The sequence below is a fragment of the Budorcas taxicolor genome, chromosome 14, assembly GCF_023091745.1.
Source record: "Budorcas taxicolor isolate Tak-1 chromosome 14, Takin1.1, whole genome shotgun sequence".
NCBI classification, from domain to species: domain Eukaryota; kingdom Metazoa; phylum Chordata; class Mammalia; order Artiodactyla; family Bovidae; genus Budorcas; species Budorcas taxicolor.
In genome coordinates, this window is record NC_068923.1 from 40,300,698 (window position 1) to 40,328,540 (window position 27,843).

Below are 27,843 nucleotides of genomic sequence, written 5' to 3' on the forward strand. Positions count from 1 at the left end.
CATGCAGCTTTATGAATGAAAGGAGATGCTCAGAGCTACCAAAGAGGAAGAGGCAGACACTCTAAAAGACAGCTCACATGCTCATCATCTCTCTTTTCTCCTTTGCCTTTGGGTTTCAGAGGAATTTTAATAGATGTTGGGAGGGTATTTGTGAATTTGAGTGGTTCTATTCCAATTTCCACATAAGAGCAGAAGAAGGAGGAGGATGGGAGAGAGGGCAGACAGAGTGAGCAGAGCTCCCCAAGCCTCTCAGGGCACCATGATGTTGAGGTCAGGCATGTCTTAAACCCTGTTGGAAGTATGTTAGCCTGCAGGCATTTCAAATTTTAGCCAGTCACAGAAGCAAGTACTTCATCACCCAGCAGGAAACTCAGCCAACTACTACCTGTAACATCTGTATCTGAATGTCAAAGAAATAGAGAGGAAACAGTTTGCCTCTACAATGTTGCTCCTCAATCCTGATCAAACAGGAGAAAAGGCATCTGAGTGATGCTTCAAGAGTGCCAGTGTGAAAATAAAGTGTCCATTTAAACATGAAGGGTATTTCTAATGGATTACAAGAATCACTTAATGCTGTCCAAGACTCCCAGAGAAAGTTAAGAAGAGCCTCTTAGAATGTGCTTCTGTATAGTTGTTTTTCAGTTGCTCAGTTGTGTTGGATTCTTTGCAACCCCATCAACTGCAGCATGCCAGGCTCCTCTGTCCTTCACTCTCTGCTGGAATTTGCTCACTTGTGTCCATTGACTCAGTGATGCTATCTAACCAACTCATCCTCCTTCTCCTTTTGCCTTCACTCTTTCCCAGCGTCAGGGTCTTTTCGAATGAGTCTATTCTTCTCATCAGAGACCACAGTATTGGAGCTTCAGCTTCAGCATCAGTCCTTCCAATGAATAGTCAAGGTTGAGATTTCCTTTAGGATTGACTGGTCTGATCTCTTTACAATTCAAGGGACTCTCAAGAGTCTTCTCCAACACCACAATTCAAAAGCGTCAGTTCTTCAGCACTCCTCCTTCTTTATGGTCCAACTCTCACATTTTTCGTTTAACATTTCACATAAGGCAGAAAAGATCAGCCTTAGCAATGTTTCTACTATGCTTAAGAAAATGGCAACTACTATTTGGGAGAGTTTGAAATATTCACAGTAATCACATTTACAATTTTTGTTTTGAAGTAATTGTAGACCTACATGTAGTTCTAAGAGATGAAACAGAGACATCCCATATAACCTTTATTTAGTTTTCCCCACTGGCAACATCTTGCAGAACTACAGAGCTATAGAGCAACCAGTATATTGACAAGGACACAGTCCAGTGATAGAACATTTTCATCACCACAAGGATCTCTTTTGTTACCCTTTAATCCATCAAACAGGGCATTATCAGTTATTGTCTTCCTGGGAATTCCTTCCAGGGAGTTGACCTTGATTCTTTAGTTAGCCTCAGTCCTGAGTTCACTGGTTGTTCCCCTGGCCCACATTCTGGATCAGGAAGATCCCCTGGAGGAGGGCATGGCAACCCACTCCAGTAATCTTGCCTGGAGAATTCCATGGAGAGAGGAGCCTGGCAGGCTACAGTCAATGGTATCACAAAGAGTCAGACATGACTCAGTGACTAACACTTACCTACCTTATCTTCCTTTGGCCCACATACCTGGCACTTCATTGAAAAAGTCATGCCTTACCCATGTTGCTGTGACTCTGATTCACCCTCTTATTTTCCACAATAAAAACAAACACATCTCTAATACTTCATCCACTGTTACATTTACGAACAATAGAATGTACAGTAGAAGCTCCTCTGTCTCCTCTTTCCTAGTTGAATTTATCCCACTCAACCAACTTTCCCAAATTCTTAAAAACCTTTTTTCCTACATGTTCAAACCTATTTCTTATTACCCCATCACTTTCTTGGTCACTGGCTCTTTCTTCCTTCAAGTCAGTGTTACTCTACTTTCTACTCTCCCTGGTATCAGATACTTATTTTAATAACACTCAAAGGTGATGCTATTTATCTGATAAAGGGAAATAAGGTAGATGGATGAGAATAGCCTTCTCTGAATTTTCAAAAAGCAAAGAGGGACTCCTGACCTCAGATTTTCCCGTCATTCATTGAATCAGTGTTCCATTTAAGAGGAATTTCGAGGTAGCACTCTTTGAATGTGGAGTTAGAATGCCTTGGGGACTGGTTTGAAAGATATGCTTGCTACTTTGTCCAGTGTGCACATGTATTTGTGTGACTTGAGGGCTAGAGGAAGGATTGATTATAGTGATGTTAGCACTCCAAGCTACCTCTTGTGTCACTACAATTCTGAAGAGAAATGTTAGAGAGGTATGACTGTAAATATTAAAAAAGGACACCAAGGAAAACAAACCTGACCTCAGCAACTTAGGGTGTAACTAGAGCTTAGGCGGAGAAAGCGGGAAAAGGAGTCAAAATCCTAGAAAGCCGTGACAATGACGATTTCTGCCAAGTGCTTTAAGGAATATAATCCAGTTTGTCCTGTAGGCATACAATCATATGTACGTGTCAAATTGAAGAGGTGCAAGGTCTAAACTGATTTTGAGTGAAAAATTAAAGACACTAAAGAAAGGCAATTTTCTGTTTTCCCCTAATGCTTACTTACCTTATCTTCCTTTGTAAACTCTAATTTTTATTATTTGATACTGATTATCTGATATTATTTCACAAGCATCAAGTAGGCCATCAATTAAGTCCAATGTAAAAAAATATTATCACATTTAGAAAGAAAGAAGGGGACTTCCCTGGTGGTCCAGGGGCTAAGACTCCACACTCCCAATTCAGGGGGCCTGAGTTTGATCCCTGGTCAGGGAACTTGATGTCACTTGTCGCAACTAAAGATTCTGCATGCAGATGAAGATTGAAGATCCCACATGCTGCCGCTGAGACCCGGTGTGGCCAAATAAGTAATAAATAAATAAATAATGAAGGAACTGAGGGGAAGGGAAGGAGAGCTTGGGTAATCATTAGTGCTGTTCATCAATGCTTGTGGTCTTTACCAGCCAGAGGTAGAATTCTACTTCTTGATTCCCTAGGATGCAGGCATGGTTTGGGCCTGTGACAGCTGAAGCATGTCACTTCTGGCCACCAGCCTTAAGAGCGAAGTTGTGATCCCCGTACGGTTTCCCGCAGTGTGATGAGCAGAGCGACTGCACTCAGGGAGGCTGCATCCTGGGCTGAGAAAATCAAGCCAGCTCCTGCCCACCCAGCAAGGACATTTCCTGTGAGGGAGAAATACATCTTTATGGTTTTCAGTGATAAAGAGCAGGGGATGTGTGTTACTAAAACATAACATAGGCTGTCCTGAATGTTAGAAAACAGTAACAGTATGACTTTCACAGTGGGATGGTAGGTGTTTCTTCTTTTTGTAGGTGTTTCTTTCTTTTTGTATCTTCTAATTTTTCCAATGCTTTTTTTAAAAATTTTATTTTTACTTTATTTTACTTTACAATACTGTATTGGTTTTGCCATACATTGACATGAATCTGCCACAGGTGTATATGAGCTCCCAATTCTGAATCCCCCTCCCACCTCCCACCCCATATCATCTCTTTGGATCATCCCAGTGCACCAGCCCCAAGCATCCTGTATCCTGTATCAGACATAGACTGGTGCTTCATTTCTACATGATAGTATACATGTTTTGATGCCATTCTCCCAAATCATCCCACCCTCTCCCTCTCCCTCAGAGTCCAAAAGTCCATTCTATACATCTGTGTCTCTTTTGCTGTCTCGCATACAGGGTCATCATTACCATCTTTCTAAATTCCATATATATGTGTCAGTATACTGTATTGGTGATTTTCTTTCTGGCTTACTTCACTCTGTATAATCGGCTCCAGTTTCATCCATCTCATTAGAACTGATTCAAATGCATTCTTTTTAATGGCTGAGTAATACTCCATTGTGTATATGTACCACAGCTTTCTTATCCATTCATCTGCTGATGGACATCTAGGTTGTTTCCATGTCCTGGCTATTATAAACAATGCTGCAATGAACATTGGGGTACATGTGTCTCTTTCAATTCTGGTTTCCTCGGTGTGTATGCCCAGCAGTGGGATTGCTGGGTCATAAGGCAGTTCTATTTGCAATTGTTTAAGGAATCTCCACACTGTTCTCCATAGTGGCTGTACTAGTTTGCATTCCCACCAACAGTGTAAGAGGGTTCCCTTTTCTCCACATCCTCTCCAGCATTTATTGCTTGTAGACTTTTGGATTGCAGCCATTCTGACTGGTGTGAAATGGTACCTCATTGTGGTCTTGATTTGCATTTCTCTGATAATGAGTGATGTTGAGCACCTTTTCATGTGTTTGTTAGCCATCCGTATGTCTTCTTTGGAGAAATGCCTGTTTAGTTCTTTGGCCCATTTTTTGATTGGGTCGTTTATTTTTCTGGAATTGAGCTGCATAATTTGCTTGTATATTTTTGAGATTAGTTGTTTGTCAGTTGCTTCATTTGCTATTGTTTTCTCCCATTCAGAAGGCTGTCTTTTCACCTTACTTATATTTTCCTTTGTTGTGCAGAAGCTTTTAATTTTAATTAGATTCCATTTGTTTATTTTTGCTTTTATTTCCAGTATTCTGGGAGGTGGATCATAGAGGATCCTGCTGTGATTTATGTTGGAGAGTGTTTTGCCTATGTTCTCCTCTAGGAGTTTTATAGTTTCTGGTCTTATGTTTAGATCTTTAATCCATTTTGAGTTTATTTTTGTGTATGGTGTTAGAAAGTGATCTAGTTTCATTCTTTTACAAGTGGTTGACCAGTTTTCCCAGCACCACTTGTTAAAGAGATTGTCTTTACTCCATTGTATATTCTTGCCTCCTTTGTCAAAGATAAGGTGTCCATAGGTGTGTGGATTTATCTCTGGGCTTTCTATTTTGTTCCATTGATCTATATTTCTGTCTTTGTGCCAGTACCATACTGTCTTGATGACTGTGGCTTTGTAGTAGAGCCTGAAGTCAGTCAAGTTGATTCCTCCAGTTCCATTCTTCTTTCTCAAGATTGCTTTGGCTATTCGAGGTTTTTTGTATTTCCATACAAATCTTGAAATTATTTGTTCTAGTTCTGTGAAAAATACCGCTGGTAGCTTGATAGGGATTGCATTGAATCTGTAGATTGCCTTGGGTAGTATACTTATTTTCACTATATTGATTCTTCCAATCCATGAACATGGTATATTTCTCCATCTATTAGTGTCCCCTTTGATTTCTTTCATCAGTGTTTTATAGTTTTTGATATATAGGTCTTTAGTTTCTTTAGGTAGATATATTCCTAAGTATTTTATTCTTTTTGTTGCAATGGTGAACGGAATTGTTTCCTTAATTTCTTTTTCTACTTTCTCATTATTAGTGTATAGGAATACAAGGGATTTCTGTGGGTTGATTTTATATCCTGCAACTTTACTATATTCATTGATTAGCTCTAGTAATTTTCTGGTGGAGTCTTTAGGATTTTCTATGTAGAGGATCATGTCATCTGCAAACAGTGAGAGCTTTACTTCTTCTTTTCCAAATTGGATTCCTTTTATTTCTTTTTCTGCTCTGATTGCTGTGGCCAAAACTTCCAGAACTATGTTGAATAGCAGCGGTGAAAGTGGGCACCCTTGTCTTGTTCCTGACTTTAGGGGAAATGCTTTCAGTTTTTCACCATTGAGGATAATGTTTGCTCTGGGTTTATCATATATAGCTTTTATTATGTTGAGGTATGTTCCTTCCATTCCTGCTTTCTGGAGAGTTTTTATCATAAATGGATGTTGAATTTTGTCAAAGGCCTTCTCTGCATCTATTGAGATAATCATATGGCTTTTATTCTTCAATTTGTTACTGTGGTGAATTACACTGATTGATTTGTGGATGTTGAAGAATCCTTGCACCCCTGGGATAAAGCCCACTTGGTCATGGTATATGATCTTTTTAATGTGTTGTTGGATTCTAATTGCTAGAATCTTGTTGAGGATTTTTGCATCTATGTTCATCAGTGATATTGGCTTGTAGTTTTCTTTTTTTGTGGCATCTTTGTCAGGTTTTCGTATTAGGGTGATGGTGGCCTCATAGAATGAGTTTGGAAGTTTACCTTCCTCTGCAATTTTCTGGAAGAGTTTCAGTAGGATAGGTGTTAGCTCTTCTTGAAATTTTTGGTAGAATTCAGCTGTGAAGCCATCTGGACCTGGGCTTTTGTTTGCTGGAAGATTTCTTATTACAGTTTCAATTTCTGTGCTTGTGATGGGTCTGTTAAGATTTTCTATTTCTTCCTGGTTCAGTTTTGGAAAGTTGTACTTTTCTAAGAATTTGTTATTTCTTCCATGTTGTCCATTTTATTGGCATATAATTGCTGATAGTAGTCTCTTATGATCCTTTGTATTTCTGTGTTGTCTGTTGTGATCTCTCCATTTTCATTTCTAATTTTATTGATTTGATTTTTCTCTCTTTGTTTCTTGATGAGTCTGGCTAATGGTTTGTCAATTTTATTTATCCTTTCAAAGAACCAGCTTTTGGCTTTGTTGATTTTTGCTATGGTCTCTTTTGTTTCTTTTGCATTTATTTCTGCCCTAATTTTTAAGACTTCTTTCCTTCTACTAACTCTGGGGTTCTCCATTTCTTCCTTTTCTAGTTGCTTTAGGTGTAGAGTTAGGTTATTTATTTGACTTGTTTTCTTTTTTCTTGAGGTATGCCTGTATTGCTATGAACTTTCCTCTTAGCACTGCTTTTATAGTGTCCCACAGGTTTTGGGTTGTTGTGTTTTCATTTTCATTCGTTTCTATGCATATTTTGATTTCTTTTTTGATTTCTTCTGTGATTTGTTGGTTATTCAGAAGCGTGTTGTTCAGCCTCCGTATGTTGGAATTTTTAATATCCAATGCTTTTTAAATCTATTTTGTACTTTTCTAGAATGGGTAAATTTTTTGTAATAAGGAAATAAATTAATTTAAAATAAACTGAGGGAAAGATGTTTTATGATTTGAATATATTTATAATGTGAAATATTTTATTTTTACTGATAAATGCATGAAATGCACAAAAACGACTCCCATTTTCTTTTGTTTTTGCTGTGCCAGTTGGGTTATCCTAACACTTAGGCATAGATTTAAAAGTGTTTGAGACCAGAAATTTCCCGGTGTTATAAGATACCTAAAAGGCGTAACCAGAGATAGAGGGAATCATGCTATGTGGATGACGACAAGCATACCTGCAAAACAAATTTTAAAATTCACAAATCATGAGTTCCCTAACAGCAAGGGACCAAAACTGCTCCTTTTTCCCCAAGAATCTAATGGTTGATGTCATTTTCTTGAACCTGGAGTATGTTTTTGGAGCATAGAGTTTAGTTGCCAAGAACTCAAAAAACAAAATGTTATACTGTCATAGTATCAAAGTTTACTGTCTTGAGGTAAGTCTACTCCAGCCCCTAAGAAATGCACCTCTGTGAGGGTGGTGGATCCCTTGGGGTCCTGGGAGACATTTGTGGGACAGACTATTTCTCCTTTATCTGTGGTGTGCTGATGAGATTAGGCAAAATGAGTAACAATGATGGGCATTGTATAAAAGATGGTTGTGTTTGTTAATTTTTCCCCCCTCACCTTTCCCTGTGCATAATACACACACACACACACACACACACACACACACACACACACACTCACCCCATTACGAATAATGCAGTCAGGTTCATTCAAGGATACTAGGAACATTTACACATTGACCTTATTACACAAATGGGCTTTCCAGGCGGCGCTAGTGGTAAAGAACCCACTCCAGGTAAAGAACTCCTGCCAGTGCAGGAGACACAAGAGACATAACTTTGATCCCTGAGTCGGGAAGATCCCCTGGATGAGGAAATGGCAACCCACTCCAGTATTCTTGCCTGGACAATCCCATGAACAGAGGAGCCTGGTGGGTGACAGTCCATGGGGTTGCAAAGAGTTGGACACGACTGAGTGACTGAGCGCACTTATTGTACAGAGGGGCCTTCATTTGAATTTTATAGAAGGGACCTGAAGAAAAGCAAGCCTGTGTGAAAGCCTCAAAATCAAGGCATAGGATTTTACATGCATTACTGTACATATTTCTTTGCCAACCTGAATGAGAAGCCAACCTCAATAAAATCCTACACATTGAAGATTGTAGACTCAAAACCAGGATGAATCCACAGACAACTGGCAAGTCTCAGCTGTTTTTTCTTTCAGTCTCTTCTGAAGACAGTGTTGCTATCTTTGAGAACTGAGTTTCCATAGACTAAAATTAAGACTCTCTAGATTTTTTTTAAAGGTTAATATTTTCTTTGAGATTTTACCTAGTGCCTCTGCAGTATTATTTACAGGGTTTTCTTCCATTTTACCAGACTAGAAATTTAATAAATAGACCCTCAAGAGAAATAAAAACCTTCCTACTGGCCGTTTTCTTACCAAAAGAGTGTGTGTAGTTTGGCTGCTCACTGCTCAAAAGCCAATAAACAGGCCAAGTTGGTAGAAAGGAAAGTTGCTTTATTTCAGATGCTGACAACTGGAGGGGAGGGTGACAGACATTTGTCCAAAAGCCTACTTCTCCCACCCTGACCACTGGCAGCCAGTAGGGCAAGAGCTTTTATGGACAGAAGGAGGGGGGCTACATGCAGAAATAGCAATCAGCTCTGACAGTCGTCTTCAAATTGGTCATGGGTGGTCTGACCAGCATCATCTTGGTTGTTTTAGGCAGAGTTAATCTTCAGTTCCAGGGCCCATTTGTTCCATTTCTTTGTGGCCAGTTCTAGGAATGGTGGTAGCTCCTGTCCTGGGTACAGTCTGCTCATCATGTAGTTACCTTCTCCACCTGATGTTAGAGTATCTACAAGACAGCTCACAGGACATGGCTCAGAATATTATCTACAGCCCTGGAGAAAGAGCTAAAGATCCTTGACTATGTTTAATGACCATATTATTATTATTTAGTCTCCTTGACCTATTTTCCTTTGTTTCCGCATTTCTCACTTCTCTGATTAAATGTATTTTTTGACTGAAGTTTTCCACAAACAAAAGGCAGGCAGAGGACATGGTGGGTGGGGGCAAGGACCATAGGATTCTGCTTCCTTTTACAACTGGAAAAGATTCTAAAACCCTGGTTTACAGATAAATCCTTTACTTTCATTCTTCTTCTGCAGCCCCAGAACCCACGTGTAGCATGTAAGACAATGAATTACAGTTATTTTTAGTTCTGAATTAACAAGCTCAAGAGGCTCCAAAAGACTGAGGTTATTGCTTAGCACTCATTGCAAAGAAAAAACTTCTGGGAAAGGTCTTTCTTTTTAAGAAACCAGTGAATTTTTAGATCCCAAGCTGCACCTAAAAGAGAAAAGAAAATCTTATTAAGAACTTCTACCTTTCTGAATTTGCACTTGAAATAGTGTGAAACCTTGACAAATGTACAAAGGGGTATAAACAGTCTTCCCACCCTTACTTGGTGGTTTCATTAAGTTTTCAAAAGATAGAATAAACGAAACAAAAAATACACAAAGACCCGCAAAACGAAGACCTTTTATTGAAACTGTCTAGTTTAAGCTTCAAAATACTACTTTGTACTCTGTAAAATGTCTGAGTGTGTGCTAAGTCACTTCAGTCGTGTCCAACTCTGGAGGCTTATATGCGAGCTAAGTTGCTTCAGTCGTGTCTAAATCTTTTCGACCCAATGGACTGCAGCCCACCAGGCTCCTCTGTCCATGGGATTCTACAGGCAAGAATACTGGAGTGGGTTGCCGTGCCCTCCTCCAGGGGATCTTCCTGACCCAGGGATCAAACCCATGTCTCTTGTGTCTCCTGCACTGGCAGGTGGGTCCTTTACCACTTGTGCCACCTGGGAAGCCCATAAAACGTCTAGAAATAGAGGCAAAATTATTGTTTGTCTAGATAGAGGCAAAATTATTGTTAAGTTTTTTTAAAGGTCAACCTTTAAGCACAGTTCCATGTACTTACATTGGAAACTAGGTCTCAGTGTAGAAATTGCCCAGGGAGCCTATAGACTCAAAGGCTTCTGAAAAAAGTTAATAGCTCTCTTTCCTTGTTACTAAAAAAGATCCACACAGGGCATTTCATACACTGCAAAGAGCAGCCAGTGGCCTGAACTGTCAGCTCAGATAGGAGACTTCTGCTTTCACTCCATCTTGCTAACGTTCTACAAAGATGTTTGTTGCCGTAAAATTGATAGCCATAATGCTTGGCAATTCGAATCACGTTAGATGTTCCTTCTTTTTTAATTCCATTAACCACAATGAATGCAGTCTTCAGAAGCCCTGCCTCAGGAGCACAGAACCTGGTGCTGTGGGACCAGCTCAGGGTTCATGATCAAGGTCCTTTGTTCTGTGGGTCTAATTAGCACCCAGAGCAGCTTCTCAGTTTCTAAGAGTATGCCCTGAGCTGGATTCTAAAATTAGAAACATTTTTAAAAGTATTTATATTTCCTATATTTAAAAAACTAAATTTTATTTTATAAAAAGCAAATATTTATTATATACTTATATAGTACATTATACTAATAATATACACCCTTCACGTGTTCATCTGCAGGAAAAGAGGACCTCAGTTAGGGGAGTCTGCTAGCCCATCAGTGAGCATGTGTCTGTCCCTGGAACCTACTGGGGGAGGGTGGGTCCCGGGATGAAATAAGGAGCTAGTTCTGAAATTGGTGAAAAAGAAGCCACAAATGTTGGACGTTGTCAGACTTTGAAGGACTTCAGGGAGCCCCAACTCTGAACAGCCTTTGAAATCCTTTTCCACCAGCTTCCTACACAGCCTCCATCACCCAGAAGGTTTAGTTATGGTCATGATACCTCATGGGGGAGGGCTGGGGCAGCAAAGCAGAGAATGAGGGTAAACAGAGCCTTCTTGTAGGGCTCATGAGAACTGAAGCCTGGGTTCTCTGATGCCACGGAGAATCCCAGCCCCTTCACCATCCAGGCTGCAAGTGTCCCAGTGCAGTGTCGGGGGTCACATGATTGTGACTCAGAAACGACAGGCATGATGCATGATATCTTAGTTGTGGAGTTGCAGGGGAACAGAGACATGATGGGAACAGAGGGAACCTTAACAAACGGGAGGTAGGTGTGTTTCCTCTCTCTTCCACCATTCGCTGATGTTTCAATTCCTGAAAAGAAGCAGGCCCTCAAGGAGGCGGTCCGGCTGTGCCCATCTAACCTGTGATGTGTGCTGATCACTGTGTGTTTCTCTCTTTCCACCCAGGACAGCTTTCCTGCCCGCTTTGGAGGAGTCCATTTTGTCAACCAGCCCTGGTACATTCATGCCCTGTACACGCTCATCAAGCCATTCCTTAAAGACAAGACCAGGAAACGGGTAATGAAAACAAAACCCAACAAGGGGAGGTTCAGAGGGACAACTGCAGAGCCCCTCTACTCAGTCTCCCTCTGTCTTTATTTTTCACTGTGTGTTTTTTTTTTTGCTTTTCTGCAGTCCCTGAGCTTTTGAGCCTCAGCTGGAGTTTTGCAAATGGCCTGGATTTAATCAATAATTTAGTGGCACTGGGTTAGTTTAGCGTCCTGGTGACAAACCAAAGGAAGCATTGAAGGCATGCAAATGCCAGATGCCCCTTTTACAGTAAATGCTTGTGGGAGATGCCAGGTCAAACAGCTTCCTGTTCACTGAATATTTTAAGAACTTACATTTTGTCCTGTGAATGTGTTATCTCTATGAAGAATGTTGATGGTTTGCCTTTTTCCCCATGACTCTTGGGTCATAGCTGCCAGCTCCATCACCCTTGAGGCCGGGAATGCATTCTTCTTTAAAAATAATAATGCTCACAGGAAAAAGGCTTTTAAAATCTTGATTGTATCAGCTGATGTCATTTGGGAAGCCAGCATCCTCCAGCAGATTTCCCCTGCCCCCCCACCCCCGACATTCTGATTAGCTGAGAAACCAAGCATTCTTTAACCTCTCTTTGAATCTCTGTTTCCTCATTTATAAAATGGAAAAACTAACACCCACATCAGAGTGGTTGGGGTAATTTTATGAGACACACAGCATAAAGTCATTCTTGTAGGAGAGACTCTGGAACACTCATTTCTCTTTCCTATTTAGCTCTCTTTTCTTATAAGCTTTCTGATTTCAGCTATCACCTAGCTCAGGGACACCACCTCTTAAGGGAACAAGAGTCAGTTTTACAGTACCTTATACAGGCCGCTGGGCTTCCCAGGTGGCGCTAGTGATAAAGAATCTGTCTGCCAATGCAGGTGACATGAGAGACACGGGTTCAATCCCTGGGTTGGGATGATCCCCTGGGAGAGGGCATGGCAACTCACTCCAGTATTCTTGAGTGGAGAATCCTGTGGACAAAGAAACCTGGCAGGCTACAGTCCAAAGGGTCGCAAAGATTCAAACACGACTAAAGCAACTTAGCGCACATATAAGCCTCTATGTCCCAGGGACTCCATGCTGGGAAAGAGCTCAGAGTACTCAGAGGGGAATGATAATGAGGGGGATCCCTGCCACATACACACACTCTGCAGGGTTTCCAACTCCTAAAGCTCAGCTGTTTCCAGATCATTAGGAAACATTGCCATTGGGTATGGGATGCAGGGTAATTCTCCTGTCTGCAAATGAATATGGAACCTGGGACTAGAATTGGCCAGCCTCAGGAGGCAGAGGCATTCTAGGACATTCTGAGATCTGTCTGGGGCTCACGATGGTGATAAGAGCCGAGAAGTGCCTTATACGGTTCCCAGCATGGCGTCGTGCTTCCCACTGGCCTCATCTTCTACTCAGGAAGGAGCCACGGCATTTCCTCCCACAAGGCAACCAACATGTGTGCTCTGCCACTGAAGGAAGGAGCTTCCTGGTTCTCTGGGTGCAAAACAGAATCTGACAAATGGGGATTCCGCTTCCTACCTGCCAAGTTCCTTCACTCCACAGGACCCCCAGAGAGAAGGCCAGTTTCAACAACGCACCTTTTCCTATGAGAACTGGATGTTTTGGGTGGGTGCGTGGGTACCAGGACCAGTGTTTAGCTCCAGCTTTTCCACATTTCAAATACTATACTTCCTCTACTGAGACATTCTGCAAAAGCCAGAATATGTGAATTTCTTAAAAAAAAATTCTTGTTAAAATTCAGTCATACCCAACCATCCAGTGTCAGAAAATGTGCATTGTTTCCTGAAGTGCTACAGTATTCCTGTGAAGAATTTTAGCACTTAGCTTCTTGTCTCCTTCCTCTTTAAATGATGTTGTTACATCACAAGTTAAAATTCAGTACAACAGGGCAAGGTAGGGAGTAAGGCTCTGCCTTCCAATGCAGGGGCCACAGGTTTGATCCCTGATCAGGGAACCAAGGTCTCATATGCTGCAGAGTGTAGCCTAAATTTTATTTTATATAAAGCAAATATTTATTATATACTTACATAGTACATTATACTAATAATATACACCGTTCAGACATGTTGTGAGTTAGGTTCCAGACCACTGCAAAAAAGCAAGCATCATGAAAGAGCAAATCACATGTATTTTTTTTTCTGTTTCCCAGTGTATAAAAAAGTTACATTTACACTAGACTGTAGTCTATTAAGTGTGAAATAGCATTATGTCTAAAAAAAAGTTCATACTTTAATTAAAAATACAAAACAACAACAAAAAATTGTAATAGTTACATCAAAGATCACTGATCGCAGATCACCATGACTATTATAATAATAATGAATGAGTTTGAAATATTAAGAGAATTATCAAAATGTGACATAGAGACACGAGGTTTACTAACACTTTAGAAAAAGGGCACCAATAGACTTGCTTGATATAAGGGTGCCACAAACTTTTGGTTTATAAAAAGTATAATATCTCTTAAGTGCAGCAAAGCACAATAGACAAGAGATGCCTGTAGTAACAGCGTAATGTAATACTTACACGATATATTATTATAGTATATGTAAGAATTTTAAAAATCACATTTATTCATACATTTCTTCATGGTTAAGTGTGTGCATGTGTGTGTATAATTGGCCCTGTACTTGGGAACAATTAATGCGCATTGAGCCTGCAACATGAAGAAGTGTGGAAATCGATGTCATTATACAGATGCACTTTGAATAAACTTTCAGGAGTCAATTCCTAAATTACAAGCAATGGTAATTATCGACTTGTGGCTTATCCACTTTATGGATTCATTTGAAAATATTATTTGGGGGTGTTTTCTCCCCTATGGCTAATTACATCACCATCCATTATATGCTTTGAAGATGCAAACTTGTTTGTGGAGGGTATTGGCAAATCCAGACAGAAACAGAAAATTGTTGCAAAAATATCTCACAATAAATTCCCAGGTCACAGTGTCCAGTTCCATTGCTTAAGAAGTGACTGAGAGTTTTCCTTGTGCCCACACCACCCTGGGAGCTAGGAGAGTATTAAAAGGGGTAAAAAAAAAAAAAAAAAAAAAAGGTCCCTTTCCTGAGCATCCTGCTCTTCCTATGGAGGTTGTTTCATTGTTGAGTTGTTCAGTCATGTCCAGCTGTTTTGCCATCCCATAGACTGTAGCCCACCAGGCTCCTCTATCCATGGGATTACCCCAGCAAGACTACTGGAGTGATCTTCTAGATCCAGGGATGGAATCTGTGTTTCCTGCATTGGCAAGCAGATTCTTCATGACTGAGCCACCAGAGAAGCCCTCTCCTATGGGAGAGAAAGACATCAATGAACAAATCAGAAAAACTTAGAAGTCATCTCACAATGAACATTTAATTTGGGGAATCGGAGTCAAGTGGGCAGGTGTCACTGGGGCAGATTGAGGAAGTCTTTGCCACTAGATGTAGGCCAGGGAGGGATGGGGAACATTGAGGAGGGTCTAGAGGAAGCTTAAGGAAAAGAACAGTGCAATGTGGTGTGCATGAAGCATGATCAGGGGTTTGGAGGGTCTACATTCCTACTCTTTTCATCTGCAGGGATAATTAAGAGATGACTATACGTGTAAATTTGGACCATGGCCAAAAAATACCCAATTTATTCATGAACTTCATTTTTAAAGACTTAATTCAGTCCCCTTTCTGAGCAATAAATTAACATTTTATGAAGACTAAGCCACAGACACAAAATTGAATGCCTCTTTAAACTCCATGATCACCAACAGCACATCTATTTTGTCACTGCTAGACTGTGCATTAGGTTAAATGCTCGATCATATGTTTTGGATTTTTTTTCCTTGCTTATTATTTTCCTTTCCAGATTTTCCTGCATGGAAACAACTTAAACAGCCTCCACCAGCTAATACATCCTGAATTTTTGCCATCTGAATTTGGAGGCACTCTTCCTCCTTATGACATGGGAACATGGGCCCGGACGTTGCTTGGTCCTGACTACAGCGATGAAAATGACTACACTCACACTTCCTATAATGCAATGCACGTGAAACACACATCCTCCAATCTGGAGAGAGAGTGCTCACCCAAGCCAATGAAGAGGTAAGGTCTGGGTTAGCAGAGCCTTCCAGTTAGAGCTCAAGAAGCATTTTTTATATAGGGGCTATTTCAGGTAACCCTGGTAGCTCAGATGATAAAGAATCTGCCTGCAGTGCAGGAGACTCAGTTTCGATCCTTGGGTCAGGAAGAACCCCAGGAGATGGGAATGTCAACCCACCCCAGTGTTTTGCCTGGAAAATCCTATGGACAGAGGAGCCTGGCGGGCTACAGTCCATGGGGTTGCAAAGAGTCAGACGTGACTGAGCATGCATGCATTGTGAGTTAAGTAATTGAAGACCTTTATGGGCACAGAACTTGAATAAAATAAATTGCAATACATTCTCAGTTGATTTCACCAAAATTGAAAGTAAATGCGACTTGGCTAGCTCAGAAATACTGTCGTCCCCATTGTATGAAAGAAGCAGTAGAAGGCCTGGCCCTTGGTCATGTCGTGATTACGGTTTTGGTCTCAAGGGAGTCTGTTAATTCACACAGAATGAAATGTGGGGCCTTTGAGACACATTGGAGGAAAAAGCAACCTGCTAGAAAATGTTGCCATCATCAGTGCATTTGGAACCATTCATTGAGCATTTACTTGGCCACAGGCACTGATCGGGAACTGGGAGTATGAAAATGAATAAAGACATAAAAGAAAAAAAAACAGAGAAGAGGGCCTTGGGAAAAATCTGCCAAGTAAGACTTCTAGCAACCTATTTCTACTGTGAGCAACAGCTGAGCTGGGCTCTAAAGGATGAGAATCAGCAGCTCAGGCTTACAGAGGGGAAAAGACAAGACAGACAGAGGTGTGGAGACTGTGGAGGGGTGGGATAGTCTGGTGTGGCAAATTGGTGTGAAAGCTTCAGGAGTGAGAGCGGGAATGAAGTTCTACAGATGGCTGGTTGCAGGTGGGGAAGTAAATTGTATGCTGTAGTCAATAGAAGACCATGAGTGAGGGCTTTTAAAATTGATATACAAATAATGTGCAAGTACTTTGTTATTATAATCAGTAAAGCCTTATTTTACCTTTTCAACCCCTAGTCCCCAGTCTCAATCTCTATGCCTCCCCAAAGGAAGGGTTGGACTGGGGTGAGCCCTTCCATTCTCTTTTCCATACATTACACATAGCTATATACACGCAGAGAAAATATCTAATATTGTGTATTGTGTGGTCTAGTTCAATAGGGCTGCTGTGACAACGTACCACAGTCAAAAATGGACTAGGTACCTTAAATCAGGGGTCCCTAACCCAGTACTGGTCCAATACTAGTCCATGGCCAAAATACTGGTCTGTGGCCTGTTGGGAACCGGGCCACATAGCAGGAAGTTAGCACCAGGCAAGAGAGTGAAATTTCATCTGTATTTACAGCTGCTCCCTATTGCTCTCCCATCATCCCTGGATGGGACCATCTATCTGCAGGAAAACAAGCTCAGAGTTCCCTCTGGTTTTGTATTATGGTGAGTTATATAATTACTTCATCATATATACTATAAGGTAGCGTGCTCAGTTGCTCTGTTGTGTCCATCTCTCTGCGGCCTCATTGACTGTAGTCCACCAGGCTCTTTTGTCCATGGGATTCTCCAGGCAAGAATACTGGGGTGGGTTGTCATTTCCTCCTCCAGGGGATCTTCCCAACCCAGGGATCAAATCTGCATTTCTTGTATCTCCTGCATTGGCAAGCGGATTCTTTATCACTAGTTACACCTGGGAAGACCCTATATATCACAATGTAATAATAGAAATAAAATGCAAAATAAATGTAATGTGCCTGAATCATTCTGAAACCATCCCCTCCTGCCACCCTGGTCCATAGAAAAACTGTCTTCCATGAAACCGGTCCCTGGTGCCAAAAAGGTTGGGGACCACTGTCTTAAACAATAGAAAGATTCTCTCATAGTATGGGAGCTACAAGTCCAAGATTAAGGTGTCTGCAGGTTGGTGCCTTCTGAGGCCTCTCTCCTTGGCTTGTAGATGGCCATCTTCTCTCTGTGTCTTCACTGGGTTTTCCCTTCATGCATCTTTATCCGTATCCTAATTTCCTCTTCTTACAAGAACACTGCTCATATTGGCTTAGGGCCCACCTTCTTTGGTCAATATCTTAATAACCTCCTTAAAGATGCTATCTCCAAATACAGTCACAGTCTGAGATACTGGGGGTGAGGACATCAACGTATGAATATGAAGGGGGACAGACATAGCTCATCTGTCTTTACGTAAGCTCCTTTGATGTCGGTAATGCTAGGTGTAGCTCATGTCTTCAGCACTGTGTCATGTTCCAGAAAGTGGATATATCACAGTGCAGCCATTTCTCTTCTGACGGACTTTTAGATTTTTTCTGAGCTTTCTTCTCTGTTCTAAGCAGGGCTCAATGAATCTTTTTGATGTGCTTCCTTCGTTCTCATGGGAATGTTCCTCTGGGTAGATGTGGAGCCTTGTAGCTGCTAGGTCAGAGGACTGTGCACCTTAAATTTCAATCACGCTGCCTAGAGACCCTCCAAAATGACCTTACTCCCATTTTGGGTGTGTGAGAATATCCCTCTCAGACCCATTAAAAGTGCTTGATATTAGCAGACTTCACTTTTTTTCTCCTGAGTTATAATTGACATAATGCTTCTGAGATGGCTCAGTGGGGAAGGAATCCGCCTGCAGTGCAGGAGAGGCAGGAGATGCGGGTTTGATCCTGGGGTCAGGAAGATCCCTTGTAAGAGGGCATGGCAACCCACTCCAGTATTCTTGCCTGGAGAATTCCAGGCAAGAGGAGCCTAGCAGGCTACAGACCATGGGGTCACAAAGAGTCGGACATGACTGAGCAACTGAGCACACACAAGGTGTACAATATAATGATGTGACTTACATACAGGATGAAATGATTATCCCATACATTTAGTGAACATCCCTCATTTCATATAAATATAAAATTAAATAAATAGAAAAAACTTTGGTTCTGTGTAATGAGAACTCTGAAGACATACTCTCTTAACAACTTTTACATATAACATAAGAGCAGTTTCAATTCTATCGATCATATTGTACAATTATATTCCTAGAACTTAACTTAGCTTTTTGAAAAAATATTTTATTTATTTCTTCAGCTGCGCCAGGTCTTAGCTGTGGCATGAGAACTCTTGGTTGTGGCCTGTGGGATCTAGTTCCCTGACCAGGGATGGAACTCAGGCCCCCTGCATATGGAGCATGGAGTCTTAGCCCCCAGAGCACCAGGGGAGTCCCATTACTTATCTTATAACTGAGAGTTTGTACCTCTTGACAACCTTCATCCAATTTTCCCTCCTCCTACCCACTGCCTCTGGTGACCACAAATCTGATCTTTACCATGAGTTGTCTGTTTTTGATGCAGTTTTAATCATAAGCCTGATGGTGGGACAGCCATATGCTATTTTTGTTTTCATTTGTATTTTCCCACCAGACATAGTTAAACACAGTTATGATCTGAGTTTTGTAAAGATCATGGAATTAGCAGAGAAGAGGGACTAAAAGCCATCAAAAGGCTGATATGGAGGCTCAGGTGAGAAGATGAGGCCAGAACTGATGCTGAATCTGCAGAAAGACAGCTAAATTCTGGAGAAGTTTGGGAAAGGAATACTAACACAAGTTCATGCACCTGACACACAGTGAGGCCAAACAAACTGAAACACTGGAGTTTGGAACCGGGAAAGGTTTACTGCAGGGTCCTGCAAGGAGACTGGTGGCTCATGGCTAAAAAGCACTGAGCTCCCCAAAGGGTTTCAGCAAAGCATTTTTAAAAGGCAGGTGGGCATTGAAACATGTATATTACCATATGTAAAGTAGATGACCAGTGCAAGTTTGATGCATGAAGCAGGGCACCCCAAAACGGTGCTCTGGTACAACCCAGAGGGAGGGGATGGGGAGAGAGGTGGAGGGGAGTTCAGGATGGGGGACACATGTACACCTGTGGCTGATTCATGTTGATGTATGGCAAAAACCACCACAATATTGTAAAGTAATTGTCCTCCAATTAAAATAGATAAAATAATTAAAACAAACAGAAAAAGTCAGGTGGGGAGAAGGGTGCTGTAGCAGGGTACTTGGGCAGCTTCTGCACAGTTCTCTGATTGACTGACGGTGAGGTCACAGGGTGGTGTCACAGGGGTTCACATGGTCAGTCCTTAGGTTCCAGGAGGTCTGGGGCTATGTGCTCAGTAGTTAACATCTTTCGTCTGTTTAAGAGGGAAGGGTTTTTCACATTTGCAAAACAACTCAGGAAATGTGCATCAAATACTGTTATCTAGATGCTTCAGAGAAGAGCTAGAGCAGAGGATATAGGGAAGGGCCTCCTGGGAAGGTCCCCTGGGATCCTGCTGGGTTTCAGGAAGAGCGTCTCTGTTGGAAGTCTTCTTTTGGTAAATGGTAAACAATGGGTAACAGTAAAAAATGTCTGAGAGGAGGAGAAGCTGTATATTTCCTGCTCGGTCATGATGATTACACTCAAATGTCTAGAAAATCTCCCTGCTTGGATGGACCAGATTGGAAAATTCATTTGCTCCCCAGGTTACTACCTTCACTGGGAAGTGGTGGTCATGGTGGCTGAGAGGTTGTTGATTTTGTGGCCTCTACAGGGAAGGGACTAACCTTAGCACCCAAGTCCTGACCGCCCCTCAGTCCAGACTACAACACAGTGACAACTGTAGTGACAACTCACACTTTGACACTGTTCCGAGCCCTTAGCTCATTAAACTCTTTAAGTCCTTACCACAACTGTAAGAAAAAGATACTGTCTTTATTCTCATTTTTACAAATGGGGAAACTGAGACATAGAGTGGTTAAGAATGCCCAAGATCACGCTGTGAGTAAATGGCCAAGCTGGGATTCAGACCTGGGCACGCCGGTTCCCTGTTCTGGGTTTGTGCCCTCTCTAAGATAGGACACACTCCCTGCTTTTCCTTAACACATTCTGTCCTCAACTCTTGTGCTAGGCTTTTCTCTCCAATCTCTGCATGGACAGGAATCTCATGTGGCCTGTCTCTATCCCTATCTACCCTCAGACCATCACACCCTCAGTTCAGTTCAGTTCAGTTGCTCAGTCATGTCCGACTCTTGGCGACCCCATGAATCGCAGCACACCAGGCCTTCCTGTCCATCACCAACTCCCAGAGTTCACTCAGATTCACGTCCATCGAATCAGTGATGGACCGTCTCATCCAGCCATCTCATCCTCTGTCGTCCCCTGCTCCTCCTGCCCCCAATCCCTCCCAGCATCAGAATCTTTTCCAATGAGTCAACTCTTCCCATGAGGTGGCCAAAGTACTGGAGTTTCAGCTTTAGCATCATTCCTTCCAAAGAAATCCCAGGGCTGATCTCCTTCAAAATGGACTGGTTGGATCTCCTTGCAGTCCAAGGGACTCTCAAGAGTCTTCTCCAACACCACAGTTCAAAAGCATCAGTTCTTCGGCACTCAGCTTTTCTTCACAGTCCAACTCTCACATCCATACGTGACCACTGGAAAAACCATAGCCTTGACTAGACGGACCTTTGTTGGCAAAGTAATGTCTCTGCTTTTCAATATGCTATCTAGGTTGGTCATAACTTTTCTTCCAAGGAGTAAGCGTCTTTTAATTTCATGGCTGCAGTCACCATCTGCAGTGATTTTGGAGCCCAAAAAAATAAAGTCTGACACTGTTTCCACTGTTTCCCCATCTATTTCCCATGGAGTGATGGGACCAGATGCCAGGATCTTCGTTTTCTGAATGTTGAGCTTTAAGCCAACATTTTCGCTCTCCTCTTTCACTTTCATCAAGAGGCTTTTTAGTTCCTCTTCACTTTCTGCCATAAGGGTGGTGTCATCTGCATATCTGAGGTTATTGATATTTCTCCCAGCAATCTTGATTCCAGCTTGTGCTTCTTCCAGCCCAGCGTTTCTCATGATGTACTCTGCATATAAGTTTAATAAGCAGGGTGACAATATACAGCCTTAGCATACTCCTTTTCCTATTTGGAACCAGTCTGTTGTTCCATGTCCGGTTCTAACTGTTGCTTCCTGACCTGCATATAGGTTTCTCAAGAGGCAGGTCAGGTGGTCTGGTATTCCCATCTCTTTCAGAATTTTCCACAGTTTCTTGTGATCCACACAGTCAAAGGCTTTGGCATAGTCAATAAAGCAGAAATAGATGTTTTTCTGGAATTCTCTTGCTTTTTCGATGATCCAGCGGATGTTGGCAATTTGATCTCGGTTCCTCTGCCTTTTCTAAAACCAGCTTGAACATCAGGGAGTTCACGGTTCACGTATTGCTGAAGCCTGGCTTGGAGAATTTTGAGCACTACTTTACTAGTGTGTGAGATGAGTGCAATTGTGCGGTAATTTGAGCATTTTTTGGCATTGCCTTTCTTTGGGATTGGAATGAAAACTGACTTTTCCAGTCTTGTGGCAACTGCTGAGTTTTCCAAATTTGCTGGCATATTGAGTGCAGCACTTTCACAGCATCATCTTTCAGGATTTGAAATAGCTCAACTGGAATTCCATCACCTCCACTAGCTTTGTTCATAGCGATGCTTTCTAAGGCCCACTTGACTTCACATTCCAGGATGTCTGGCTCTAGGTGAGTGATCACACCATCGTGATTATCTTGGTCTTGAAGATCTTTTTTGTACAGTTCTTCTGTCCTAGATCAGTCTAAAGTTCCACGATGAAGGGGCATGAAGTAGGAGTTTGCCACTCTTTCCCCAGATGATCTGAGTTACATCTCTTGGGTGACCAGACATGTCCTGGCTCCAAGTCCCATTTCTGAGTTAATGTTGAGAGTCAGAGGGGATGACACCTTCCACTATTTGCCAGTGAATTCTGGAGGGTGAAGACTTTGTCTAACTAACTCTTAATTTATCTCACTGCCTCCCCAAGAGTCCAACTCAACATCCAGCACACAGTAGACACACAGCAGTCACGCTCTACATGCACACTGCACTTTGTTGTTCAGTTGCTAAGTCATGTCTGACTATGTGACTCCATGGACAGCAACATGCCAGGCTCCTCTGTCCTCCGCTATCTCCTAGAGTTTGCTCAAATTCATGTCCATTGAGTCCATGATGCTATCCAACCATCTCATCCTCTCTCACCCTCTTCTCCTTTTGCCTTTTATCTTCCCCAGCATCAGGGTCTTTTCCAGTGGGTCAGCTCTTCACATCAGGTGGCCAAAGTATTGCTCACTGCATATAGATGAATTAATGTTGAGTAAAATTTACCATCTCCCAAACCCATTCTTCGTGCATTTGCCCAGTCACATTAACAAATTGTCAGCTCTCAGATGGAAAGAGCTAATTCTCCTGCTTTACCAAGACTGTCCTGGATCTTGCCTCCTGGGATCTTCTAGGGGAGACAAGATGTGCCCACAGATAACTATATTTCATGCAGAGAGGTGCAGTGAAGGAGGGGGAAGAACCTGCTGCAATGCTCTGAGGAAGCCATCATTAATTTCAATCAGGAAGACTTGGGGGAAGTCTTTGGGGAGATAGGCAGAGCTGACCCAGGGTTTGGAGAATAGTAAAATACCAGGCTCCTCCATCCTTGGAATTCTCCAGGCAAGCATACTGGAGTGGGTTGCCATGCCTTCCTCCGGGGGATCTTCCCCATCCAGGGATTAAACCCGGGTCTTCTGCATTGCGGGAAGATTCTTTACCGTTTGAGCCACCAAGGAAGCCCGAATATATCAGAGTTAAGGTTGAAGACCATGCCAGAGAAGCTGGCAATTTCACACACATCTCATCACCCCTGCAGTCCTGCTGTCCTTGGTGGTGGCACCTTGAGCCTTTGCTTGGGGATTTCAGGCAGCAGCAGGATGGCAGTGAGGAGCCTGGTGCTAGCGATGCCAGGAAGAGGGACCGCTCCTGCGGTCAGACTGTGCCTGCTGTCAGGTGCCTCGTGGAGAGAGGTCTGTGATGACTTAGAAGATTACAGGGACAGAACAGCCAGCATCCGGAGCATCTTTTGACCCCTAAGGACCAAGTGTTTGCATATGTATGCTCAGTCTCTCAGTCATGTTCAACTCTTTTATAACTGTATGGACTGTAGCCCACCAGGCTCCTCTGTCCATGGGATTTTTTCAGGCAAGAATACTGGAGTGGGTTGCCATTCCCTGCTCAAGGGGATCGAACCCGAGTCTCCTGTGTCTCCTGCACTGGCAGGCAGATTCTCTGCAACTGAGCCACCTGGGAAGCCCAGAGGAGACAGGAAAATTGGAAACAGTTGGAGCAGACTTTATAGGTCCTCTCTTCCAGTCCCGCACTCCATATGGTGGTCTGTCCTCTAGCACAGGATATCAGGCAGCCCCAAGTTGCACTGTCCAGAGATGGGCAGGCAGCTTGTGGGGCAGCATGTGCCTGCTCCAGGGCTTAAGGAAATGTCTCTATATTCTGATGACCCAATGACCTGGGTCTGACCTCAGGAACAGCACTTTCACTTCCAGTGGGTAGACATCATCCTAACCCTGCCATAGTTTCCAACAGTCTTCTGGCCCCTTGGGAACCCAATGGGCTTTTGTGAGTGTCCTTGGGGCCTGATCACTTTTCATTATGTGCTTTAGGAGCACAGATGGCCACTGAGTTCCAATTGTCTGGGAACAATGCATTCTGGCACATGTGTAAACTTCAAGCTTGTATGAGGTTCTCAATGAATAAGTGGTCCTAACAGCTCTTCTTTCCCAGATAATTTTGGCTCAACTCTTAAGCAGAAAAAACTTTAAAAAAGTTATTAGTTTAAATGAAATTTTCTCTACATGAATTATTTCTAGAACAATCTGTTCTTTGATACAATAATGACTTTGTGGGCTGAGTTTTAACTTCTTGTTTTTCATGTTATTTTTTTATAGTCTGTTTCCTTGTTCTCAGGTCATTGGCTGTCACTTTCTGTTCTTGGGATGGTGTGGCTCTGAAGCACCTAATTTCCTCCTAATTTATTAATTACTGGAATATGTTTTAAATCCAGAAAGTAGGTAGCCAAACTTTTTTTTAGCCAAACTTTTAAATTCTGTCCAACAAATAAGAGTAAATAGGCTTTGTATTTGGAGAAAGAAATAGCAACCCACTCCAGTATGCTTCTCTGGGAAATCCCACAGACAGAGAAGCCTGGGGGGCTGCAGTCCATGGGGTCGCAAAGAATCAGACACAACAGTGACTAAGCCCTGAGTAGGCTTTGTATTAAGCTCTGTGAATATGTTCCTAAGTCGGTAAGTCGTATCTGACTCTTTGTGACCCCATGGACTGCAGCATGCCAGGTATCCCCCTGTCCTTTACCATTTCCTGGAGTTTGCTCAAACTTATGTCCATTGAGTTGGTGATGACATCCAACCATCTCATTCTCTGTAGCTCCCTCCTGCCCTCAGTCTTTCCTGGCCTCAGACATCTTTTCCAGTGAATTGACTCTTCACATCAGGTAGCCAAAGTATTGGAGCTTCAGCTTCAGCATCAGTTCTTCCAATGAATACTCAGGGTTGATTTGTGAATATGACAAAACTCCAGCCACATTGCTTTAAACAATAAGGAAAATGTATCATTTCACATAATAAAATAACAAAGTAACGTGGCTACAGGAATGATTATTCCAGTGGCTCAGTGGTTGCCCCTGGAAGCCAGGATCTGACCCCTGCCTCCAGCACAAGGGAAGAATTCTCAGGCAGGAATCCACCCTGATTAACACAGGGTGAATCCAAACCAAAGGAGGTTTTTCTGCCTGGGAAAGAGGATGGGATGGCTTGGACTGGAAACCAGCAACTCTGCTTCAGGTTTGGGAAGGCAGGTCTGGAATTTCTGCTTCATGAAGCAAGTGCATGGTCTTTAAAACAGTTCGTTGATTTTGTGACGTCTTTCTCAGTTGTTGGGATTGGAGTTACTTTCTTATTCTAGCCTATATCTCTAGTAAAGTAATTAAAATGGCTATGTTTTTGGTTAGTTGCTAAGTTGTGTCCCCACTCTTTTGTGACCCCATGGACTGTGTAGCCCACAAAACTCCTCTGTCCATGGAATTTCCCAGGCAAGAATACTGGAGTGAGTTGTCAGTTCCACCTACAGGGGATCTTCCTGACCCAAGAATTAAACCCATATCTCCTGCTTTGACAGGTGGATTCTTTACCACTGAGTCACCAGGGAAGCCCCATAGGGCTATAGATATCATTAAAAAGGCTCTCCCATACAGACACACAGAGAAACACATTGTCTTGTGCAAAGAACCTCAGTGCAAAAAGTGACAATATTGTACCACCCATGTAGAAGAGCCCATACATAATATTTTGGTTATTGATTCTATGCTGACTTTCTGACTTGGCATGACATGGCAATAATTCTGCTGCCTTCGGTGTGTACTTACATGTAAAAATGTTTGTTCCCAGGATTTTTTCTTTTTTTTTTAGATATAGACAGCACCATTCATAGGGTTTCCTGGGTAGCTCAGTGGTAAAGAATCTGCCTTCCAATGCAAGAGACACAAGAGGCACGAGTTCGATCCCTGGGTCAGGAAGATCCCTTGTAGGGGGAGATGGCAACCCACTCCATTGTTCTTGCCCAGAAAATCCTATGGACAGAGAAGCCTGGCAAGCTACAGTCCATGGGGTCGCACAGAGTCAGGAATGACTGAACAACTGAGCACCATTCATAGTGTCAAAACTGTCCATTTTTGTCTTTTCCAGTAATTTGGGGGTTTTTGCTGAAGCCTGAACATAGACAAAGTTTGGGTGAATATATGCAATAACTCCTGCTTTTATTTATTAAACATTTGAAACTTAAGAGAGAATTATTTGCAGAGAAAGAGGCCTTAAAGACCCAAGCTGCACCTCCGGCACTCAGGCAGTAAAGAGTGGCCCCAACTTTCCAGGAAATGATCCACCTCATCTATCCCATATATTGGGCACTTGGAGGGACCCAAGTGCTTTGGAGTCTTGTCCAAATACATAGTGGAAGGATTGCTTTTGATTCCCTTGACCAGATGCCTCCATCTATATGTTCCCTAAACTTTCCTAGTTCCCATGTGAAAGAAGTGGGACAATATCAAAAGACATTGTGAGCCAGCCACTTTTATTGGAGGGAGTGGAGGAAGCTGAGGGAATGCCTGGATGGAGTTCAGATTTCTGAGCCAGAAGGAAATTTTTGCCATGTTGTTCCCCTTTGGGTCCTGCCTGGGTGGTAAGAAGAAGAAAGTCAGTTTAACTGTTTTCAGCTGTCAGCAGAATTGCCTGTGACCTTAGTGATCTTTCAGCATGTCGTCCTCGTTTTATGGAGTGAATTATGCGTTTTCTGGATAACTACTCATTTCCGGCAGAAGTAATATATCATTATGAAATACAATCTGCAGGAAAAGAATGAGGGGTGTCAGTGTGGAAACAGGAGGGCCCTTGTCTTCTAAGCAGTTGGGGCAAAAAAAGAAAGGCTCATTTTACTGTGTGGCCCCGGGAACAGATGTTCCATGTGGAGGTCCCGTTCAGTAAAATGACATGAGGCCTCATTTCTTCATGAATGCTTCAGTCCCTGCTGCCTTCTAAGTTGTGTTATGACTGATCTATCGCTCAAACACTTCTCACTTTTCTTGTGTCCCTCTATGTCAAGCAGCTAATGCCTGAGATGTCATCACTTCTAGAAGCAGAGACCTTGTGGGTACTTCATGCAAGCCCAGTGTTTTATGTCAGTTATTGGATACTGAAGGGTTGCATGGATGCTGACAGGAATTTGTTAACATTTTCTAAAGATTAAGATAAATAGCTGCCTATTCTCTTCAATACTTGTGCATCTGACTGAAACAAATTCCCTGCTTTTATACAGCTTTCTTTATTGTGGCAGAAATGAGGGGAATGAGGGGAGAGCATCTCCTTACACAAACATCCTATAAAGCCATGTAACATTAAAAGTAAAAGTCGCCCAGTCGTGTCCAACTCTTTGTGACCCCCTGAACTATAACCTACCAGGCTCCTCTGTCCATGGAATTCTCCAGGCCAGAATACTGGAGTGGGTAGCTGTTCCCCTTCACCAAAGTAATATTAGAATGAAGGAAAAAATCTACAATGAATTCAGCCTATAAGAACATGATCAAGGACAGATAAAATGTGTGTGGGGGTGGGAGGTGGGCACATGTTCTCCTCTATTTTAAAGAGCGACATGACAAATTATGAGATTAAGAATTCTAAGCGCCTGGAAAAGCCAAGAAGTAGGGTTGAGTTAGAAGCAAATGAACAGATGTGAGTGTGACTGGTTGTAATTTCAAGTGCTAAGTGTTTGGTAACTCACAGTGTCTGTTCTGAAAGAGACTCTTGTTTGCTGAAGCCCCACGGTTAGGTGCGGTTACTTGCCAAGGAAGATGTAGTCTAGGCAAGAAAACAAAGAAGGTTTATTTCTTGTGAACACATTGCTGTTGGTTAGCAAACATTTTGTCTGATTCAGATAAAGCTGATGGCATGTGTACC

The 27,843-nt window shown here is 42.4% G+C and overlaps 1 protein-coding gene across 1 annotated transcript in view; it reads left to right on the forward strand.

Moving 5' to 3' along the window:
• Positions 1–27,843, forward strand: part of CLVS1 (clavesin 1) — a 147,032-nt gene that overhangs the window by 105,555 nt on the left and 13,634 nt on the right. Inside the window, exons 3-4 of the mRNA XM_052651918.1 lie at positions 11,225–11,335; positions 15,203–15,438. Coding sequence (XP_052507878.1) covers positions 11,225–11,335; positions 15,203–15,438 — 347 coding nt within the window. The remainder of the gene's footprint in view (positions 1–11,224; positions 11,336–15,202; positions 15,439–27,843) is intronic.